At 65.0% G+C, this 18,457-nt stretch overlaps 1 protein-coding gene across 1 annotated transcript in view; it reads left to right on the forward strand.

Moving 5' to 3' along the window:
• Nucleotides 1–18,457, forward strand: part of KIF14 (kinesin family member 14) — a gene marked incomplete at its 3' end in the record, with an annotated part of 120,296 nt that overhangs the window by 1,243 nt on the left and 100,596 nt on the right. Inside the window, exons 2-29 of the mRNA XM_084868510.1 lie at nucleotides 384–2,156; nucleotides 2,979–3,233; nucleotides 4,395–4,482; nucleotides 4,841–4,939; nucleotides 5,118–5,170; nucleotides 5,563–5,593; nucleotides 5,682–5,789; nucleotides 6,622–6,738; nucleotides 7,010–7,125; nucleotides 7,496–7,668; nucleotides 7,909–8,056; nucleotides 8,346–8,409; nucleotides 8,665–8,849; nucleotides 9,207–9,309; nucleotides 9,819–9,979; nucleotides 10,496–10,643; nucleotides 11,070–11,222; nucleotides 11,471–11,597; nucleotides 12,304–12,397; nucleotides 12,634–12,760; nucleotides 13,775–13,869; nucleotides 14,335–14,408; nucleotides 14,516–14,737; nucleotides 15,377–15,561; nucleotides 15,757–15,915; nucleotides 16,294–16,416; nucleotides 17,034–17,108; nucleotides 18,362–18,453. Coding sequence (XP_084724636.1) covers nucleotides 559–2,156; nucleotides 2,979–3,233; nucleotides 4,395–4,482; nucleotides 4,841–4,939; nucleotides 5,118–5,170; nucleotides 5,563–5,593; nucleotides 5,682–5,789; nucleotides 6,622–6,738; nucleotides 7,010–7,125; nucleotides 7,496–7,668; nucleotides 7,909–8,056; nucleotides 8,346–8,409; nucleotides 8,665–8,849; nucleotides 9,207–9,309; nucleotides 9,819–9,979; nucleotides 10,496–10,643; nucleotides 11,070–11,222; nucleotides 11,471–11,597; nucleotides 12,304–12,397; nucleotides 12,634–12,760; nucleotides 13,775–13,869; nucleotides 14,335–14,408; nucleotides 14,516–14,737; nucleotides 15,377–15,561; nucleotides 15,757–15,915; nucleotides 16,294–16,416; nucleotides 17,034–17,108; nucleotides 18,362–18,453 — 4,973 coding nt within the window. The 5' untranslated portion in view covers nucleotides 384–558. The remainder of the gene's footprint in view (nucleotides 1–383; nucleotides 2,157–2,978; nucleotides 3,234–4,394; nucleotides 4,483–4,840; nucleotides 4,940–5,117; nucleotides 5,171–5,562; nucleotides 5,594–5,681; nucleotides 5,790–6,621; nucleotides 6,739–7,009; nucleotides 7,126–7,495; nucleotides 7,669–7,908; nucleotides 8,057–8,345; nucleotides 8,410–8,664; nucleotides 8,850–9,206; nucleotides 9,310–9,818; nucleotides 9,980–10,495; nucleotides 10,644–11,069; nucleotides 11,223–11,470; nucleotides 11,598–12,303; nucleotides 12,398–12,633; nucleotides 12,761–13,774; nucleotides 13,870–14,334; nucleotides 14,409–14,515; nucleotides 14,738–15,376; nucleotides 15,562–15,756; nucleotides 15,916–16,293; nucleotides 16,417–17,033; nucleotides 17,109–18,361; nucleotides 18,454–18,457) is intronic.

The raw sequence follows: 18,457 nt of genomic DNA on the forward strand, positions 1-18,457 counted from the left end.
AGAGCGTCGGCCTGCGGACTGAAGAGTCCCAGGTTCCGATTCTGGTCAAGGGCATGGACCTTGGTTTCGGGCACATCCCCAGCAGGAGGTGTGCAGGAGGCAGCTGATGGATGTTTCTCTCTCATCGATGTTCCTACCTCTCTAACCTCTCCCTTCCCCTCTGTAAAAAAATATAAAATATACGTTTTTAAAAAAAGCATTTGTGAGATAATGACCATTAGCTCTTTGAGGGCAGAGATTTGTCTGAGCTGCTTGGAACCGGTTCTGAGCTGCTCATCGAAATTTATTCTCATGTGTTCTCATGTCATGACAGGTTCTCATGTCTTCAAAGCCTCTTTGTGGTCTGTGCAATCTAATTTTTTTATTTTTTTGTCACTTAACAGATACTTTTGGAAACGGATAGGCTGGACATCGAAGGAGCATCCAGAGACAAGCGTAGAGGCTTCAACAACATCCTTTATATTTATTTATTTATTTATTTATTTAATCAACAACATCCTTTATTTTTATTTTTATTTTTTATCAATAACATCCTTTTGGGAGTCGCTCGCCGCCGCCATGTCAGTCTCCAGGGCACTCCGAGGGGGCTGCGGCGGCGGCCTGCCCGGGGCTCCCGGCACCCCGAGGAGCTCCTCCCCGCACGGCCCGGGCCCGGGCGGCGGCCTGAAGCAGCCTTCCGGCTCGGACGTGTCCGAGCGTGAGAACGACGACCCGCTCCTGGGCTCCGCCGAGAAACTCAGGGGCATCAACAGCACTTACGTCATCTCCGCCTGCAGGACCCCCGGCGGGGCGGCCCTCACCCCCAACCCTGCCGGCAGGCTGACCCTGCAGAGGAGGGCCACAAGGCACAAGGACTCTTCGCTGCTGGGGAGTGAGGGCGGAGAGGCGTCCGCGAGCAAGACAGACACGCCTCTTAGGTTACAGCGTCGCGTTCGAGCAGATTCCGTGGGCAGGCGGGCAACAGCTGGAGCAGATTCCGTGGGCAGGCAGGAAAGAGCTGGAGCAGATCCCTTGGGCAGGCAGACGACAGCTGGAGCAGATCCCTTGGGCAGGCAGGAAACAGCTGGAGCAGATCCCTTGGGCAGGCAGGGAACAGCTGGAGCAGATCCCTTGGGCAGGCAGGGAACAGCTGGAGCAGATCCCTTGGGCAGGCAGACGACAGCTGGAGCAGATCCCTTGGGCAGGCAGGAAACAGCTGGAGCAGATCCGGTGGGCAGGCAGGGAACAGCTGGAGCAGATCCCTTGGGCAGGCAGGAAACAGCTGGAGCAGATCCCGTGGGCAGTTGGACAGCAGCTGGAGCAGATCCCGTGGGCAGGCAGACGACAGCTGGAGCAGATCCCGTGGGCAGGCAGGGAACAGCTGGAGCAGATCCCTTGGGCAGGCAGACGACAGCTGGAGCAGATCCCGTGGGCAGGCAGACGACAGCTGGAGCAGATCCCTTGGGCAGGCAGACGACAGCTGGAGCAGATCCCTTGGGCAGGCAGGGAACAGCTGGAGCAGATCCCGTGGGCATTCGGACAGCAGCTGGAGCAGATTCAGCGACACAGAGCGTGGGAGGGGCCGCAGCCAGCGATGGTGCCTCCCGGATCGCCAGCAGGAGCGTCAGGATGGAAGACAGCGACCCCGGACTGGGGGCCGGGGACGAAGACGGGGTAACGTTTTCCGCCCTCGCAGGAGCCGGGGACAGCGGGACGCACGGGCACTTCACGCACAGCACGCCCATCCGCCCCCGGGGAGGGGCCGAGGAGGCCCCGCCCGGACCCTCGTCCACCAGACCCGAGCGGAGCCCGTGGGACGACCGAGTGGGGGCAGGAAGCCTGCACCCCAGGGGTCTCGGGAAAGAGGCTGAAAAACACAGAGACAGGTCCGAGAGCCTGGGAAGGGGGGCGCCCGTGCGACGGACCGCGGAGCACACGCGGACCCCGCGCTGCGGCACGCCCCGTCCTCAGGGCGCGGCGCTGTCCGCCCTGAAACGCAGGACGCCCGGCGCCCAGGGCCAGCAGAATCCAAAACGCACCCTCTTCCCAAATAAGGGGGAGGGGTGTCAGGAGCACACGCTCCCCCCCAGGGAGGAGGCCTGCACCCCGAGGGGCCCCCTGAAGGTGGAGAGCAGCCAGGTGACCGTGGCCGTCCGCGTGAGGCCCTTCAGCAAGAGGTGGGTCGGCCTTCGGAGCTGGTGTCGTGCTCCTCACGCCTGTCGGTGACGTTTTCTTTTCTTTTTCTTTGGTGATGTCTTTATTTTTTATTACTTTTTACTTAAAAAAAAATATATTTTATTAATCTTTTTTACAGAGAGGAAGGGAGAGAGATAGAGAGCTAGAAACATCGATGAGAGAGAAACATCGACCAGCTGCCTCCTGCACACCCCCTACCAGGGATGTGCCCGCAACCAAGGTACATGCCCTTGACCGGAATCGAACTTGGGACCTTTCAGTCCGCAGGCCGACGCTCTACCGCTGAGCCACACCGGTTTCAGCTGGTGATGTCTTTATAGAGAGAACGTGGGTTGAGTTGTGGTGCTTCGATTATTTTAGCCCGGTGGTCGGCAGTCTGTAGCTCGCGAACCACGTGCGGCTCTTTGGCCCCTTGAGTGTTAGCAAAGGCCGGCTTAGGAGTATCCTAATCAAGCCAATAACAGTGTACTTACCTATAAGGTTTTTTTTTTTTTTTTTTTTTTTTTAATATATTTTATTGATTTTGTACAGAGAGGAAGGGAGAGAGATAGAGAGTTAGAAACATCGATGAGAGAGAGTCATCGATCAGCTGCCTCTTGCACACCCCCTACTGGGGATGTGCCCGCAGCTAAGGTACATGCCCTTGACCGGAATCGAACCCGGGACCCTTCAGTCCCCAAGCCGACGCTCTATCCACTGAGCCACACCGGCTTCGGCCCGGAGGGGTGTTCTGCTGGACCCGCTGTGAGGTCCTCCCGCTCGGAGCCGGGTGGTGACGGCCTCCCTCTGTCTGCCCCCCGAAGGGAGCAGGAGGAGGGCGCGGCCCAGGTGGTCTTCCTGGACGGGGCGGACATCGCCGTGCGGCACCCGGCCCTGCGGCAGGAGTTCCGCTTTCTCTACGACGCCGCCTTCTGGTCCTTCGACCCGAGCCACCCGCGCTACGCCGGCCAGGCCGCCGTGTACGCCGCGCTGGCGGCGCCGCTGCTGGCCCGCGCCCTGGAGGGCTACAACGCCTGCCTCTTCGCCTACGGCCAGACAGGCTCCGGGAAGTCCTACACGTGAGTGCCGCCGCCGGGACGTGGCTCTGGGGGGGGAGGGTGTGTGTGTGTGTGTGTGTGTGTGTGCGCGCGTGCATGTGTGCGTGTGTTTGTGTGTGTGTGAGAGAGAGAGAGGAGAGAGAGAGAGAGAGGTGTGTGTGTGTGCATGCATGTGTGCGTGTGTGCGTGTGAGAGAGGTGTGCGCGTGTGCATGTGCGTGCATGTGTGTGTGAGAGAGAGAGAGAGAGAGGTGTGTGTGTGTAAGAGAGAGAGAGGAGAGAGAGGTGTGTGTGTGTGTGTGAGAGAGAGAGAGAGAGAGGTGTGTGTGTGTGTGTGTGTGTGTGTGTGAGAGAGAGAGAGAGAGAGAGAGGTGTGCGCGTGTCTGTGTGTCTGTCCGTCGTGAGAAGCGGCCTGGCTTGATTGACAGCACATGGTTCTGAGACCCGGGGACCGGGCTCAGGTCTGCTCGGTGCACCCGCCAGTCCCGCACCCACAGTCCAGCTGCTCAGCCTCTCGGCTTCGGTTTATGCCCAGAGTCCTTGGCCTCTGTGAGTGTCACTGGCCTGCTGTTACTGTGAAGCCAGCATGTCAAACTCAGAGGCTCCCGCGGGCCGGGTAAACAAGGCTGAGGTGTACGTGGGCCGCAGCAGAGCACCAGCTTAAACGCTCACAGAAGCGCGGGTTTATCGCGATGGAGACCCGCTGGGAACAAAGGGCTGGAACGAGTCATCGCAGACACAGAGTAATAAATAGATCGTTTGTTTAATGAAAAGGAATATTTTTGCTCGAACATTAACTCTCCGGTCGCTGAGTATCCGCGCAGATGGACAAACGTAACGCAGACAAACCTCTTTTTCTTGTTCTCCGGCCCAAGCCCAGGAGGAGGGGCAGCGAGGTGTGTTTCCTGGGCTGCTGCTCCCAGGACGACAGACTGGCCTGAGCCGCAGGAGCACCACCCTCCCCGTCCTGGGCCGGAATCGGAAATCGGGGTCGGGGCTGTGCTCCCTCCGAGGGTGCCGGGGGGGGGGGGGGGGGGGGGAGGGGGTCCTTCCTGCCTCTCAGCCTCTGGGGGCTCCTGGCCCCTCCAGCCTGTTCACCTGGCTCCCCCCCCTAATCCACGTGCCCCCGTGGGGTGATCCCGGGGCCCCGCCCCCTGCTCAGCCTCCCTCCCTCTTCGCTCAGGATGATGGGGTTCGGGGAGGAGCCGGGCATCATCCCCAGGTTCTGCGAAGACCTTTTTGCTCAGGTGGCCGAAAACCAGACCCAGCAGGTAGGTGCCGGTCTGCCGGCCTCGGCTAGGCTGGGAGAGCCAGAGCGGGTGGCGTCAGAGTCCGGGGCCCCCAGAGGTAGATGGGGCCCTCATGTCCCTCTGCGCAGTGGGGGGCCAGGGCAGCAGGTGCAGCAGTTGGAAAGCGAGTACATGGGAGCAGTGGGGTCTGTAAACTGATTGCTCTGCTCTGAGCCGGAGGCGGAGGGCGGAGGGCGGAGAAGGAGGAGGAGGAGGAGGAGGGGGAGGAGGGGGAGGAGGAGCAGGAGGAGGAGGAGGAGGACAGGAGGCCCCCATCAGGTGCAGTTTGCAGACCAGGAGAGGCTTTGGGGCGAGGTCGAAGCCTGAGCTCTCCTCCCAGGTCAGGTACCACCTGGAGATGAGCTTCTTTGAAGTTTACAACGAGAAGATCCACGACCTGCTGGTGGGCAGAGGGGGCAGCAGGCAGACGAAGCAGCCGGTAAGAGGACAGCCTTGGTCCCCCGCTCCTGGTTCCTGTTTATGAACGCCCGCGGGTCCACGCGTTCTCGGGCGGCACGGAGGACCCGCCTGCCGCTGTGCGACGGCAGGTGCCGGGAGCTGCGGGTTAACTGTGTTATTGAGCCGATCAGCTGACCACTGCTCCGCTCGCTTCACAGCTGAGGGTCCGGGAGCACCCCGTCTCCGGGCCGTACGTCGAAGCTCTGGCCGTGTAAGTACCGTGTCCGCCGCATGTAAGTGCCGTGTGATACGCGCAGACCGCGAATGACACGGAGTAGGAAGTGCTTGGTGTTCTCCTCTGTCCCCTCTCCTGCTGATGTTTGTGTCCGCTCCTTACGACACCGGGGGAGGAAGTGTGAGATGAGAGGGAGAGGGAGAGGGAGGTGGGGAGAGAGAGAGAGAGAGAGAGAGAGAGAGAGAGAGAGAGAGAGAGAAAAACATCCATGATGAGAGAGAATCAGTGACCGGCTGCCTCCCACACCCCCCCCACTGGGGATGGAGCCTGCACCCCGGGCCTGGAATCGAACCGGGAAGACGCTCAGGGGCTTCCCTGCTTCCTGTGGGAGGACAAGAGCGGGACCGGCTTTCTTTCCCTCCCCGCAGGAACGCGGTGGGCTCCTACGCGGACATCCAGGTAAGTGGGGCCGCCCTCGCCCCCCCCCCCCCGGGAGCGTGGCCGTGGCCGTGGCCGGAGCGTGAGCAGACCCCCGCCTCCTCCGCAGGGCTGGCTGCAGCTGGGGAGCAAGCAGCGGGCCACGGCGGCCACCGGCATGAACGACAAGAGCTCCCGCTCGCACTCGGTGCTCACGCTGCTGATGACCCGCACCCAGGTGGGACCCGCCTCCGCCTCCTCCCTCCCCTGTCCGTCAGCGGTCAGCGGACACTCCTGTAGGGACCTGACGTCGTTGGGTTTTGGCAAATATAATACTCAGCGACTGAGTCCGGTTTGGTGCATCTGGCTGTACGTTTTCCTTGCTGTTCTATTTTATTTATTTAATTTAAAAAAAATATTTTATGGTTTTTTTTACAGAGAGGAAGGGAGAGGGAGAGAGAGAGTTAGAAACACCGATGAGAGAGAAACATCCATCAGCCGCCTCCTGCACCCCCCCCCCCCCCAACTGGGGATGTGCCCGCAACCAAGGTCCATGCCCTGGACCGGAATCGAACCCGGGACCCCCCCCCCCCCAGTCCGCAGGCCCACGCTCTATCCACTGAGCCACACCGGTGAGGGCTTCCTCACGGTTTTAAAAGCCAATAATATCTATTGTTATTTCACCACGATATCACGGGTGTCCTGTCCACACGCGGTCCCTCCTGGTGACGCACGGGGAGTATCGGACCGTGTCTGGGAAATCCCACCAGGAAGCAGAAGGTTTCTCACGGTTCAGCCGTAGGGCCCGGGGATGGGATACACGGCCCCTCCGCACGCGATTCGGCTTCGCCTCTGCGCGTGGTGGTTTCCTTAAAGGCTGTGGCCTCCTGTCCCCTTTCCTGTCGTTCCTTTCACCTCGGCACAATCGGAGCGCGGCCCGGCGTGTTCGCAGCTGTGATCGCAGGCCCAGGGAGGGGGCGCTCGGCCCCGCAAACAAGCGAGGGGCCTGTGCCCCCCTCACCGCTCTCCCTCCTGGGACCCACAGCCACGTCCACCCCCTTTTCCCGCAGACGGAGCTGGTGGACGGGGAGGAGCACGGCCACGCGGTGACCAGCCGCATCAGCCTGGTGGACCTGGCGGGCAGCGAGCGCCAAGGGCCGGCGGGCACCAGCGGGCAGCTGCTGCGGGTGAGGGGGCGGGGCCGGGGCCGGGGGCGGGGCTCGCTCCCGGGGGCGGGGCTTCATGCTGAGGCGGTTACCAGGGAGACGCTCTCCTCCTGCAGCTCCCAGGCTGCATGCTGGGGTGCAGAGGCCCCCGTTTTGGGGGTGGCCCCTTTCCGGCAGCGTCAGGAAGCGGGGAGTCGGGAGACAGCCGGGGGCTTGTGGGAGAGGGCCTGGCGCCGCCCTGTGTGTTCTGAGCGGCGATCCCACCCTGACGCGGTCGGTGTCTCCGGCACAGGAAGGCGTGAGCATCAACAAGTCCCTGCTGACCCTGGGCAAGGTCATCTCGGCGCTGGCCGAGCACGGGGGCCGCCGCAGAGCCTTCATTCCGTACCGGGAGTCCGTCCTCACGTGGCAAGTGTCCTCTGAACTCTGTTTTTAAAATCATTTTAAAGAAAATATGTTTTTATTGATGTCAAAGAGGAAGGGAGAGGGGGAGAGAGAGAGAGAGAGAGAAACATCCCTGATGAGAGGATCATGCCTCCTGCACGCCCCCCACGGGGGATGGAGCCCAGGACCCGGGCCTGTGCCCCGCCCGGAATCAAACTCGGGGCCCTTCCACCTGCCGGCCGGGGCGGCCCGCGGAGGGAGACCTCGCCCCGCGCCCCAGTTCCTGTCCCTGCGCTGGGTCCGCTCCGTGCGGTCTGGCCTGGGAGACCCCGGGGATGGCTGCTGTGGCTGCGGGGCCCGGCGGAGGCTGACCCTGGCCCTGCCCGCCCCGCAGGCTGCTGAAGGAGAGCCTGGGCGGCAACTCGAAGACGGCCATGATCGCCACGGTGAGCCCGGCGGGCAGCAGCCTGGAGGAGACGCTGAGCACCCTGCGCTACGCCCGCCAGGCCCGCAGCATCGTCAACGCGGCCCGCGTGAACGAGGACACGAGCGCCCAGCTGGTCCGCGGTGAGCGCCCCCTCCTGCCCCGCCCCGCGCCCCCTCCTCCCCCCCGCGCCCCCTCCTGCCCCGCCCTGCACCCCCGCACCCGGGGCCTCGGTGACAGTGTGGGCGACGGACGGACGGACGGACGGACATGGGCGGCTTCAGAGCTCCTCCCGGGGCCTCTCTGTACTGACCATGGCCGTCCCCTGCAGCGTGGAGGGAGATGATTCCGGATCAATCGTGCGCCTTCTTATAAACCTTTAGAGCTGAAAGCAGAAATCGAGAAGCTGAGAGCTGCTCAGAGGAGCCGTCAGCACATCGACCCCGAGCGGTACCGGCTCTGTCGGCAGGAGATCACGTCCTTACGGATGAGGCTGCACGAGCAGGAGCGAGCCATGGTGGCCATGCAGAGGTGGGGCCCGGGGCGGGCGGACCGGCCGGCTGCAGGGCCAGGGGCCAGGGGCCAGGGCGGGGTGGGCGGGGCCTGGACGGTGCAGCCTCACCCACCCTGTCCCCCCTCCCCCTGCAGCTGCCCAGCCCCAGGCCATCCCGTCTGATCCCAAGTGGCTTCAGAATCTTTGTTGATTGTTAATCGTATATCTATATATCTATATATCTATATATACATGTATATACATGTGTGTGTGCGCGTGTGTGTGCGCGCGCATGTACTTTTAACTATGAATTCTGTTTTTGGGAAGGGCGTGGAAAGAAAAATTTGAGCAGGCCGAAGAAAGAAAGCATCACGAGATCAAGGAGTTACAGGTAGGCGCCGGGAAGGGCCAGCAAGACGCAGAGTAAGTGTGGAGTACGGGCTGCCCCTGTGGGAAGCAGGGCCCTACGGAGGGTCCGTGTCCGGGCGTGCGGAGGTCAGGGCGGCGCTTGGAATGGGGCGTCGGGGCGTGGCACCGGGAAGTTACCGCCCTTCGCTGACCCGGGGGGGCAGAGAGGAACCTCTCACCGCGTCAGCTCCCCGCGAGCGTCTCCCACGGCCTCTCCTCCCTCCCACCCCGGCTCCAGCGAGCGGGAGTGACCTTCCAGGTGGACAGCCGCCTGCCCAACCTGGTGAACCTGAGCGAGGACCCGCAGCTGTCGGAGGCGCTGCTGTACGCGCTCCGGGAGGGCACCACCGCCGTGGGCCAGCGCGGCCCCGGCGCCAGCCCCGACATCCAGCTGGCCGGCGCGCTGGTGGCCCACCGGCACTGGTAGGTCCGCCCGCCCCGGGGCGAGGGAGGGCCCGGCCGCTGTCCGCGGGGACCGACCGACCGCTCGCTCACCGGAGGCACACGCGTGCCCGGGTCCCTGGCGTGGTCCTTCCAGTGCATCTTACCTGGGCGATCATAGACTCGTCCCGTGTGTGGGGTCCGCCTCCCCCCTTCCCTGTCCCGTTAGCACAAAGCCGACTTCACTCTGGGCTTCTGTCCGGTTCTCCGGGTACAAAGGTGCTTTTAAAAGACGTGTACGTTTGTATCGGGGTCAGAGAGGAAGGGGGAGGAGAGGGAGAGAAACGTCCGTGAGGAGAGAGAGCCGTGGACCGGCGGTGACCGGCTCCCTCCCCGCAGCACCATCAGCAACGTCGACGGCACCGTGACCATCGCCCCCGTCGGGGAGGCCAGGACCTACGTGAACGGGAGGCGCGTGCTGGGGCCCACCGAGCTGCACCACGTGAGCAGCGCCCGGAGGCGGGCGGAGGCGGGCAGAGGCGGGCCGAGGCGCTGGGCCCCGGGCAGGGCGGTCACGCCCCCGAGTGTCCGGGAGGGACTCCTGTGCAGTGCTTTTTAAAAAATACGTTTTGATCAACTTCAGACAAGAAGGGAGAGGGGGAGAGAGAGAGAAACATCAGTGATGAGAGAGAATCATGGATCGGCTGCCTCCTGCACACCCCCTACTGGGGATGGAGCCCACAACCCGGACATGTGCCCTTGGCCGGAATCGAACCGTGAGCTCAACCACTGAGCCCCGCCGGCCGGGCTTTTCCTGTGTGTGTGTGTGTGTGTGTGTGTGTGTGTGTCCGGCCCTAACGGTGTCTGCAGGAGAGGCCCCTGAGCGCCCTCTTTAAGTCTGCGCTCCGGAAGTGACACCTGCGGTCAGTGGTCAGTTCTGTGCTGCCTTCTGACCCGTGTCACCGCCGCCCATCCCGGGCCCCTGAGCTGCGGGCGCCGTGTGTGCCGCAGGGCGACCGCGTGGTGCTCGGGGGCGACCACTACTTCCGGTTCAACCACCCGGCCGAGGCCCTCGGCGGGCAGAGCGCGCCCGGGGGAGGCGCCCCGGCCGGCGAGGGCCCCAAGGACTTCGAGTTCGCCAAGAACGAGTGGCTGGCGGCCCAGCGGTCGCAGTGAGTGTCGGGGGCCCGCGTCAGAGAGTTTGGGGGACAGAGGGGTGCAGGGGGAGGGCTGCCAGAAGTTTTTTGTTTAATGGGAAACGTTCTAAGCCAGGGGTCTTCAAACTACGGCCCGCGGGCCACATGCGGCCCGCAGAGGAGTCTGATCCGGCCCGCCAGGTTTTTTGGGCAGTGAGCGCAGCCGAGGTGTTACAGTAGGGATTAGTAGTTCATATAGTCCGGCCCTCCAGCTCTCTGAGGGACCGTGATCTGGCCCCCACTTTAAAAAGTTTGAGGACCCCTGTTCTAAGACGACTCAGAGCTGCTGCGGTGATAATCACGTGGAATGTAAACTGTGGTAGAAAAAGGGAGAGGAAGAGAGAGAGAGAGAGAGAGAGAGAGAGAGAGAGAAACATCTCTGGCCAGTGTGGTTCAGCGGGCAGAGCCTCGGCCTGTGGACTGAGGGTCCCGGGTTCGGCTGCGCCCGGGCGTTCTGTGCCTGACGCTGCCATGGGCGTTGGTGCTTTGCAGGCTGGAGGCGGAGGTCCGGGAGGCGCAGCTGCAGGCCAAGCAGGAGATGCTGCAGGGCATCCAGGTGGCCAAGGAGGTGGCGGAGCAGGAGCTGTGCTGCCAGCGGGCCGCCTTCGAGGGCCGGATCGAGGCCCTGCAGGCCGAGCTGGTACGGGCGGGCCGGTCTCCTCTCCCCGCCCCGTGTCCTTTCCTGGACGGTGTGCGCGGGCGACAGGTGGCTGCCGGGACCAGACAGGAGCCCTCTGGGGCAGGTGCTGCCTCTGGTCCGCCCCCTGCTGGGCGCTCCCGGGAGCCTCCCTGGCCACCTGCTGATCTGAACCCTGACGTGCGAAGCACCCAGACGCCCTCGCGAGGGGTTGGGCTGTCGATGGGGGGGGGAGGGGGGTCACGGGGTCCCCCAGCAGCGTGAGCCCGGCTCCGGGCCGGGGCGGCAGGGTGCTCCGGCCGGCTCTCCTCCCAGCGCGCCCGGCTCCCGCTCCCGGGAAAGGCGGGGCCTTCTGTGCGTCCGGGACCTGGGAGGAGTGCCGTCTGTTTGCCTGGTTGTTTGTTTATTGTTTGTGATTGTTCTCCGAAGAAAGAGGAGTCCCAGCAGAAGAAGCTGCAGGAGGTGAGCATCCAGAAGGCCCATCTGCGCATCGAGGAGCTGGAGCGGGCGAAGCAGCGGCTGGAGCAGGAGGTGCAGGCCAACCGGCGGCGCCTGGAGCTGGAGCGGCTGGCGGCCCAGCAGGTGACTCCCGGCCGCGTGCTCCCGGGGCTGGGCGGGGCAAGCCGGGCTGGACGGGGGACAAGCCGGGGTGGACAGTGGAGAAGCGGGGCTTATCGTCACAGCATCACTCTCAGGGTCAGGGTCACAGTGGCTCCCTGTGCCGACGGGAACACGCCGGGAGCTGAGCTGTCACGGCGGCGTGTTCCGCGGCCCACCGCCCCTAACCTCTCTCCCACACGCACACGCGTGGCCCCGCATGCCCGGCCCAGGCGCTGGAAGACCACAGCGTGCGCCACACGCGGATCCTGGAGGCGCTGGAGGCCGAGAAGCAGAAGATCGCCCAGGAGGTGCAGGCGCTGCAGCGGGGCCAGGGTGCCCGGGACCGGGGCCCCCCGGGTGAGTGCGGACGGATCGGCCCCGGAGCTGTGCCCGCGGCCCCCGCCGGAGGAGGGCAGCTCAGACACCCTCACCCTGGGACGCGGGTTAGAGCCGCTCACCTTGTTTTATTTTTGTAGAGAGGATGGAAGGGGGGAGGGAAGGGAGGGAGAGAGGGAGAGAAACATCGATGTGAGAGAGACACATCGATTGGTTGCTCCCACACAAGCCTCTACCAGTTCTGGGGATTGAACCTGCAACCAGGTACATGCCCTTTGACCTGGAATTGAACCCATGACCTTTGGTGGGAGGGTTGACGCTGTAACCACCGGGCATCACTGCCAGGGCTAGATCATGAAGCGGATGACTTTCCCAGGCCTGTCTTTCCCCGGGGGTTATTGCTAGAGTGTGCATGTGTGCGTGTGTGTGTGTGTGTGTGTGTGTGTGGTGTGCCAGTATGCTTGTGTGTGCTGACTCCTGTGTGCCCGCTTCCAGTCCCAGTGAGCTGTGTATATGTGTGCATGTGTGTCTTTGTGCATGCATTTGTGTGTTTGCGTGTACACTGACTCCCCCGTGTGCTCGCTTCCAGTCCCGACAGGTGTGTGTGTGTGTGTGTGTGTGTGTGTGCATGTGCGTCCGTGTGCATGCCCGTGTGTGCGTGTGTGCGTCCGGGTGCATGCCAATGTGTGTGTGTATATGCACTGACTCCCCGTGTGCTCGCTTCCAGTGGCGACGAGCTGGGGCTCCCTGAAGCTCTCGCTCATGATCCAGGAGGCCAACGCCCTCAGCGGCCGCGCGCAGAGGCAGTACGTGTTCAGCAGGTGAGCCTCGTGGCCGGGCTGGACGGCGGCTCTGCGCTGAGAGCGGTTTGCCTCCGCACCCTTCTTGGGAATCAGACAACTGTTTCAGCGTCTCCGAAGAGAGCACGCCCGCACACGTTGTCCGCGTCACACACGCCTCACCCGGCGGGTCCCCTCCCGGGCCCTCCCGCTCAGAAAGCTCTGGGTGCACGCGACGGCACGCGTGTCTGAGACGGCGCCCCCGCTGTGTGTTTCAGACACGAGGCGCCGGACGGAGGGGGCGGCCCCCGGGTCCGCGTGCGGAACCTGCGGCTCGGCGTGGCCACGCTCTGGAGCCGGGAGAAGTTCGAGTCCAAGCTGGCCGCCCTGAAGGAGCTGGACGAGGTGCGTGCTGTGACTCTCTCTGCGCTTTTAGAAAACGTGTTTACTGGTTTCAGAGAGGAAGGGAGACGGAGAGGGAGAGAAACATCCACGAGGAGAGAGCCATGGACCGGCTGCCTCCCGCACGCCCCCCACTGGGGATGGAGTCCGCACCCCGGGCCTGTGCCCTGACCGGGAATCGAACCCTGACCTCCTGGTTCATAGGTCGACGCTCAGCGACTGAGCCATGCCGGCCGGGCCCTGCTTGTTTTTAATATCTGACTTTCTGTCTTCTAAAATCATAACCCACATGGGAGTTTTTTTAATCACCAAGCCAGCCTCACCTCAAAGAATATAAGGGGGGGTGGGCTGGCAAAAAGAGGTGCGGGTCCCAGTCGGTCTCGTGAGGAAGCGCTTTCGAGCCTCAAGCAGACAAACCCGTGAACGGCCCCAGAGCAGGAGAACGTCAGGCGTCCCGGCCGCCGGCCGGCCCAGAGCGATTGATCAGGATCCACCGAAAGCCACAGCCCCGGAGAGATGACTCAGATGAGGACCACAAGCCGATGGTGGTGCGAGCGAAGCTGTGAGCCCGGATGCTCATGAGTCAGACCACACGGTGCTCAGAGCCCTGGCACCGGGGCCGGGCGGGATCACCACAGGACCCACCGCCGGGAGGAGGCGGACCGGGTTCCCTCGGCGTGACGGGCTGTGGGGGTCCTGCTTTCTCTGTGTGGATACGCGTCAGTAACTTCCACATTCCCTACGTGGCCGGTGTGGCTCAGTGGATTGAGCGGCGGACTGAAGGGCCCCGGGTTCGATTCCGGTCAACGGCACACCGGCCGGGTTGCAGGCTCGATTCCCATCGGGTGTGTGCAGGAGACAGCCGAGCAAGTGATTCTCTCTCATCACCAATGTTTCTCTCTCTCCTCCCCCTCTCTGAAGTCAATAAAAACATATATTGCAGATATTAACAAAAAGTGAAACGTGACCACGTGTGTAGGTCGATGACAAACAGAAGCCGTCTGCTTTACTCCCCAGAGTGCCGGCAAGTGCGAGGACCTCTTCTGCGACCCCGAGGACGAGTGGGAGCCGGACCTCGCGGCCGCACCCGCTGCTGCCCTCTCCCGGAGGAGGTAGGCCGGCTCCGCGCACGGCTGTGTCGCTGCTTTGTTTTTCATTTTATTTTATTTATCTTATTTTTATTTTATTTTATTTTATACTTTATTTATTCTTATTTTATTTATTTTTTACTTTATTTTATTTTACTTATTCTTATTTTATTTATTTTTATTTTATTTTATTTTATTCTTATTTTATTTATTCTTTATTTTATTTAATTTGGTTCAGTCTCAGCCGAGGATGTTTTCCCCGTTGGTTTTTGAGAGGAGAGGGGAGGAGGAGAGAGAAGCATTGATGTGGGAGAGACACATCGATGGGTTGCCCCCCACGTGAGCCCTGACCAGGGCGGGGAGCCCACAGGCACCGGCAGGCGGGTGCTCCTGACCTTGTGGGGGCCCGGGCCCGGGCCGGGATGGAGCCGAGCGGGAACGCTGCTCGCGGGTGGGCGGGCGGGTGTGACCTCCTCCCGCTTCCCGCAGGAGCCGGAGCCTGGTGAGGGACCGCAGGGTGTCCGGCTTCCTGCACGGCGCCCAGGCCCACGCGGCCCCGTCAGGTGGGTGGTGGGCGCCGGGCGACCCTGTGACCCGGTGCTGGGAGGGACGCCCGGGGCGGCCGGGCCTGTGGTGCGGCTCCGGGCTGAGGCCGGCTCCCGTCCCACAGGCTCCGGGGAGCCGCCCGGCGCCCTGGGCTCCGGCCCGGCGGGGCCCGCCCTCCCCGGGATCTGCCGGGAGCTGGTCGGCGCGGCCCTGGCCGGGCTCGGGCGGAGCGGCGAGGAGGACACGGCGGCGGACGGCCTGCTGGACGGTCTGCGGCGGGTGCATGGGGGGCTGCTGGCCCTCTCCCGGGCCCACGCCGCGCAGGACGAGGACGGCCCCGGTGACTGTAAGCAGCCCTCCCCGGCCCCCGGCCCCTCAGTCCCCCCTCAACACCGCCCAGCCCCTCAGTCCCCCCCCTCCCAGTCCCCCCCTCCCAGCCCCCCCTCACCCCCCTAGCCCCTCAGCCCCCTCCCCCGTCCCCCGGCCCCTCAGTCCCCCCTCAGCACCCCCCCCAGCCCCCCCAGCCCCCCCCCAGCCCCTCATTCCCCCCACCCAGCCCCCCAGCCCCTCAGTCCCCCCTCCCAGCCCCCCAGCCTCAGTCCCCCCAGCCCCTCAGTCCCCGCCCTCCCAGCCCCCCGGCCCCTCAGTCCCCCCCAGTCCCCCCTCCCAGCCCCCCAGCCCCTCAGTCCCCCCCAGCCCCTCAGACCCCCTCCCAGCCCCCCGGCCCCTCAGTCCCCCCAGCCCCTCAGTCCCCGCCCTCCCAGCCCCCCAGCCCCTCAGTCCCCGCCCTCCCAGTCCCCCGGCCCCTCAGTCCCCCTCAGTCCCCGCCCTCCCAGCCCCCCAGCCCCTCAGTCCCCCCCAGCCCCCGCGATGTGGGCACACCGCGTGTCCCGGCGGCGGGGGAGGTGCGGGCGGTGTGGGCGGTGTGGGCGGTGGGTCCTCGGGTCCGCGCTCCCGGGTGAGACCTCCCGTCCTCTCCCCTCAGTGTTCTCCGCGGACCCCGCGGCCCAGGCGCGGGCGGTGCAGGTGGCCTGCGCCTTCGGGCAGCTGGCGGCGCTGGCCCCGCTCTGGCCCGGGGACGCCGCGCCCGGGGCCCCCGCCGCCCGGCTGGGCGAGGAGCTGCGGCAGGAGCTGGAGAAGCTGGGCGGCTGCGTGCAGCTGCTCCTGCAGGTCAGTGCGTGTGCGGGCCGTGCGGGAGCGTGTGCTCCGTGTGTGCCGGCCTCCTCCGTGGGCGGGCCGGGCCGAGCTGGAGGTCAGTGCGTGTGCGGCCATGCGGGAGCGTGTGCTCCGTGTGTGCCGGCCTCCTCCGTGGGCGGGCCGGGCCGAGCTGGAGGCCGGGACTGATAAACGGGCTGTCGCTGGCAGGGCTGCTCCTCGGACATCCCGTCCATGGTGGCCGACGCGCAGGAGAGGGCCGCCGGGGCCGTGCGACGGGCCGTGGCCTGTGTGGGGCAGCTGGCGGTGCTGAGCGGGAGCCGGCTGCGTCTCCTGGACCCCGGGGCCTGCGGGGGCGCCGACCTGCAGGTGAGCGTGAGGCTCTCTCTCCCGCCGAAGGCCGGTGCCGGGCCTGGAGGAGAGCTCGGTGGGTCCGTCCGCGCTGGCGAGCGTGCGGCCCGCGGGCTGGCGAGTTCTCGCTGTGCCTCTTGGCCCTTTGGTTCGGGGACGGCGGTTACCGTGAGGGCCAGGCAGCCGGTCGCCAGAGGAGCTGGTTCCAGGGAGTCTGTCTGCTGGCTCAGCCCCGGCGTGGACGCAGTGTCGGGGTCCGTCTGGCCCCTCTGGCTGTGGACACAGAATTGGGGCCCCTCTGGCTGTGGACAGTGTCGGGGCCCCTCTGCTCGGACAGCATTGTGTCTGCGGGCTCTGCTCCGGCTGGTGCCTGAGTTTGGCCGGTGCCTCTCCCAGGAGGACCTGGCGGACGCCCTGTGGGACGGAGTCGGCGCGGGGCTGCGGCTGCTCATGGACTCCGGACTGGAGCGGGCGGGGGCGCTGTGGCGCGAACTCTCTGGCCTGCGCCCCCCGAGCGAGGTAACCCCTGGGGGGGGGGGAGGTCCCGTGGGTCCCAGACGGGGCTCACGTTGGTTTTTATTGATGTCAGAGAGGAAGGGAGAGGGAGAGAGAGAAACGTCCAGGCTGAGAGAGAACCACGGACCGGCTGCCTCCTGCACGCCCCTCACTGGGGATGGAGCCCACACCCCGGGCCTGTGCCCTGACCGGGAACCGAACCCTGACCTCCTGGCTCACAGGCCGATGCTCAGCCCCTGAGTGTGTGTGTGTGACTCCATGAACCAGACGGTTACAGGTCCACGTGTTTGGACGTGTGGACTGTTCCCTGTGGAAAGGCTGCTGGGAGCCTCGGGCCCGCAATGGCTGGTCCCGGCGGATCCCGGGGGAACCCTCGGCCGGTGGAGCGGCAGTGACACCTGCTGGCCACTTCCCGTCTTCGCTTCCCTTTGCTCCGTCTGCTTTTCCACTTCTGACCTCAAACCGCAGGGGTGGGTTTCGAGCAACTTCCCGGGATCAGCCTCCTCGGTGCCCTGGCAGCAGCCTGACCCGCCTCTGGGTGGCGCCCCGGGGGGCGGGGCGTCCCGGGCTCGTGCTTCTGAGGGACGTGTGGGTGCGAACAGCCTGTCCTCTCCCTCCAGGCGGCCCAGCAGCTGAGCGCCAAAGCCGCAGCACTGGCCGGGGGCCTGGAGGCCGTCCTGGCCGCGTGGAGAGCGGTGAGCCGGCCGGCCTGTGTGTCCCGTGTCTGTCCTCCCGGCCTGTGTGTGTCCCGTGTGTGTCCTCCCGGCCCGGCCTGTGTGTGTGTCCCGTGTGTGTCCTCCCGGCCTGTGTGTGTCCTCCCGGCCCGGCCTGTGTGTGTGTCCCGTGTCTGTCCTCCCGGCCTGTGTGTGTGTCCCGGTGTCTGTCCTCCCGGCCTCTGTGTGTCTGTCACATGTCTGTCCTCCTGGCCCGGCCTGTGTGTGTCCCGTGTCTGTCCTCCCGGCCTGTGTGTGTCCTCCCGGCCCGGCCTGTGTGTCCCGTGTCTGTCCTCCCGGCCTGTGTGTGTCCTCCCGGCCCGGCCTGTGTGTCCCGTGTCTGTCCTCCCGGCCTGTGTGTCCCGTGTGTGTCCTCCCGGCCCGGCCTGTGTGTGTGTCCCGTGTGTGTCCTCCCGGCCTGTGTGTGTCCTCCCGGCCCGGCCTGTGTGTCCCGTGTGTGTCCTCCCGGCCTGTGTGTGTCCCGTGTGTGTCCTCCCGGCCTGTGTGTGTGTCCCGTGTCTGTCCTCCCGGCCTGTGTGTGTCCCGTGTGTGTCCTCCCGGCCCGGCCTGTGTGTGTGTCCCGTGTGTGTCCTCCCGGCCTGTGTGTGTCCTCCCGGCCCGGCCTGTGTGTGTGTCCCGTGTCTGTCCTCCCGGCCTGTGTGTGTGTCCCGGTGTCTGTCCTCCCGGCCTCTGTGTGTGTCCCGTGTCTGTCCTCCCGGCCCGGCCTCTCTCGGCTCCCAGCCTCTGTGTGTGTCCCGTGTGTGTCCTCCCGGCCTCTGTGTGTCTGTCACATGTCTGTCCTCCTGGCCCGGCCTGTGTGTGTCCCGTGTCTGTCCTCCCGGCCTGTGTGTGTCCTCCCGGCCCGGCCTGTGTGTCCCGTGTCTGTCCTCCCGGCCTGTGTGTGTCCCGTGTCTGTCCTCCCGGCCTGTGTGTGTCCCGTGTGTGTCCTCCCGGCCTGTGTGTGTCCTCCCGGCCCGGCCTGTGTGTGTGTCCCGTGTCTGTCCTCCCGGCCTGTGTGTGTGTCCCGGTGTCTGTCCTCCCGGCCTCTGTGTGTCTGTCACATGTCTGTCCTCCTGGCCCGGCCTCTCTCGGCTCCCAGCCTCTGTGTGTGTCCCGTGTCTGTCCTCCCCTCGGTCCCGGCCGGCACGGCGGTCTCAGTCTGACCCCTCGCCGGTGACCCACGGGGAGGGGGAGGAGACGAGGCCGCCCCGCGTTCTCACCCGCTCTGTTCGCAGGAGGAGCCTGGCGGGCGCGGGGCCCTGAGGGCGGCGGCGGGCCGCGCCCCGGGGCTGTGGGAGCTGACGCGCTGCGTGGAGCGGACGGTGGAGGCT

This window comes from Pipistrellus hanaki, assembly GCF_964339955.1.
Source record: "Pipistrellus hanaki genome assembly, chromosome: 20".
NCBI classification, from domain to species: Eukaryota; Metazoa; Chordata; class Mammalia; order Chiroptera; family Vespertilionidae; genus Pipistrellus; species Pipistrellus hanaki.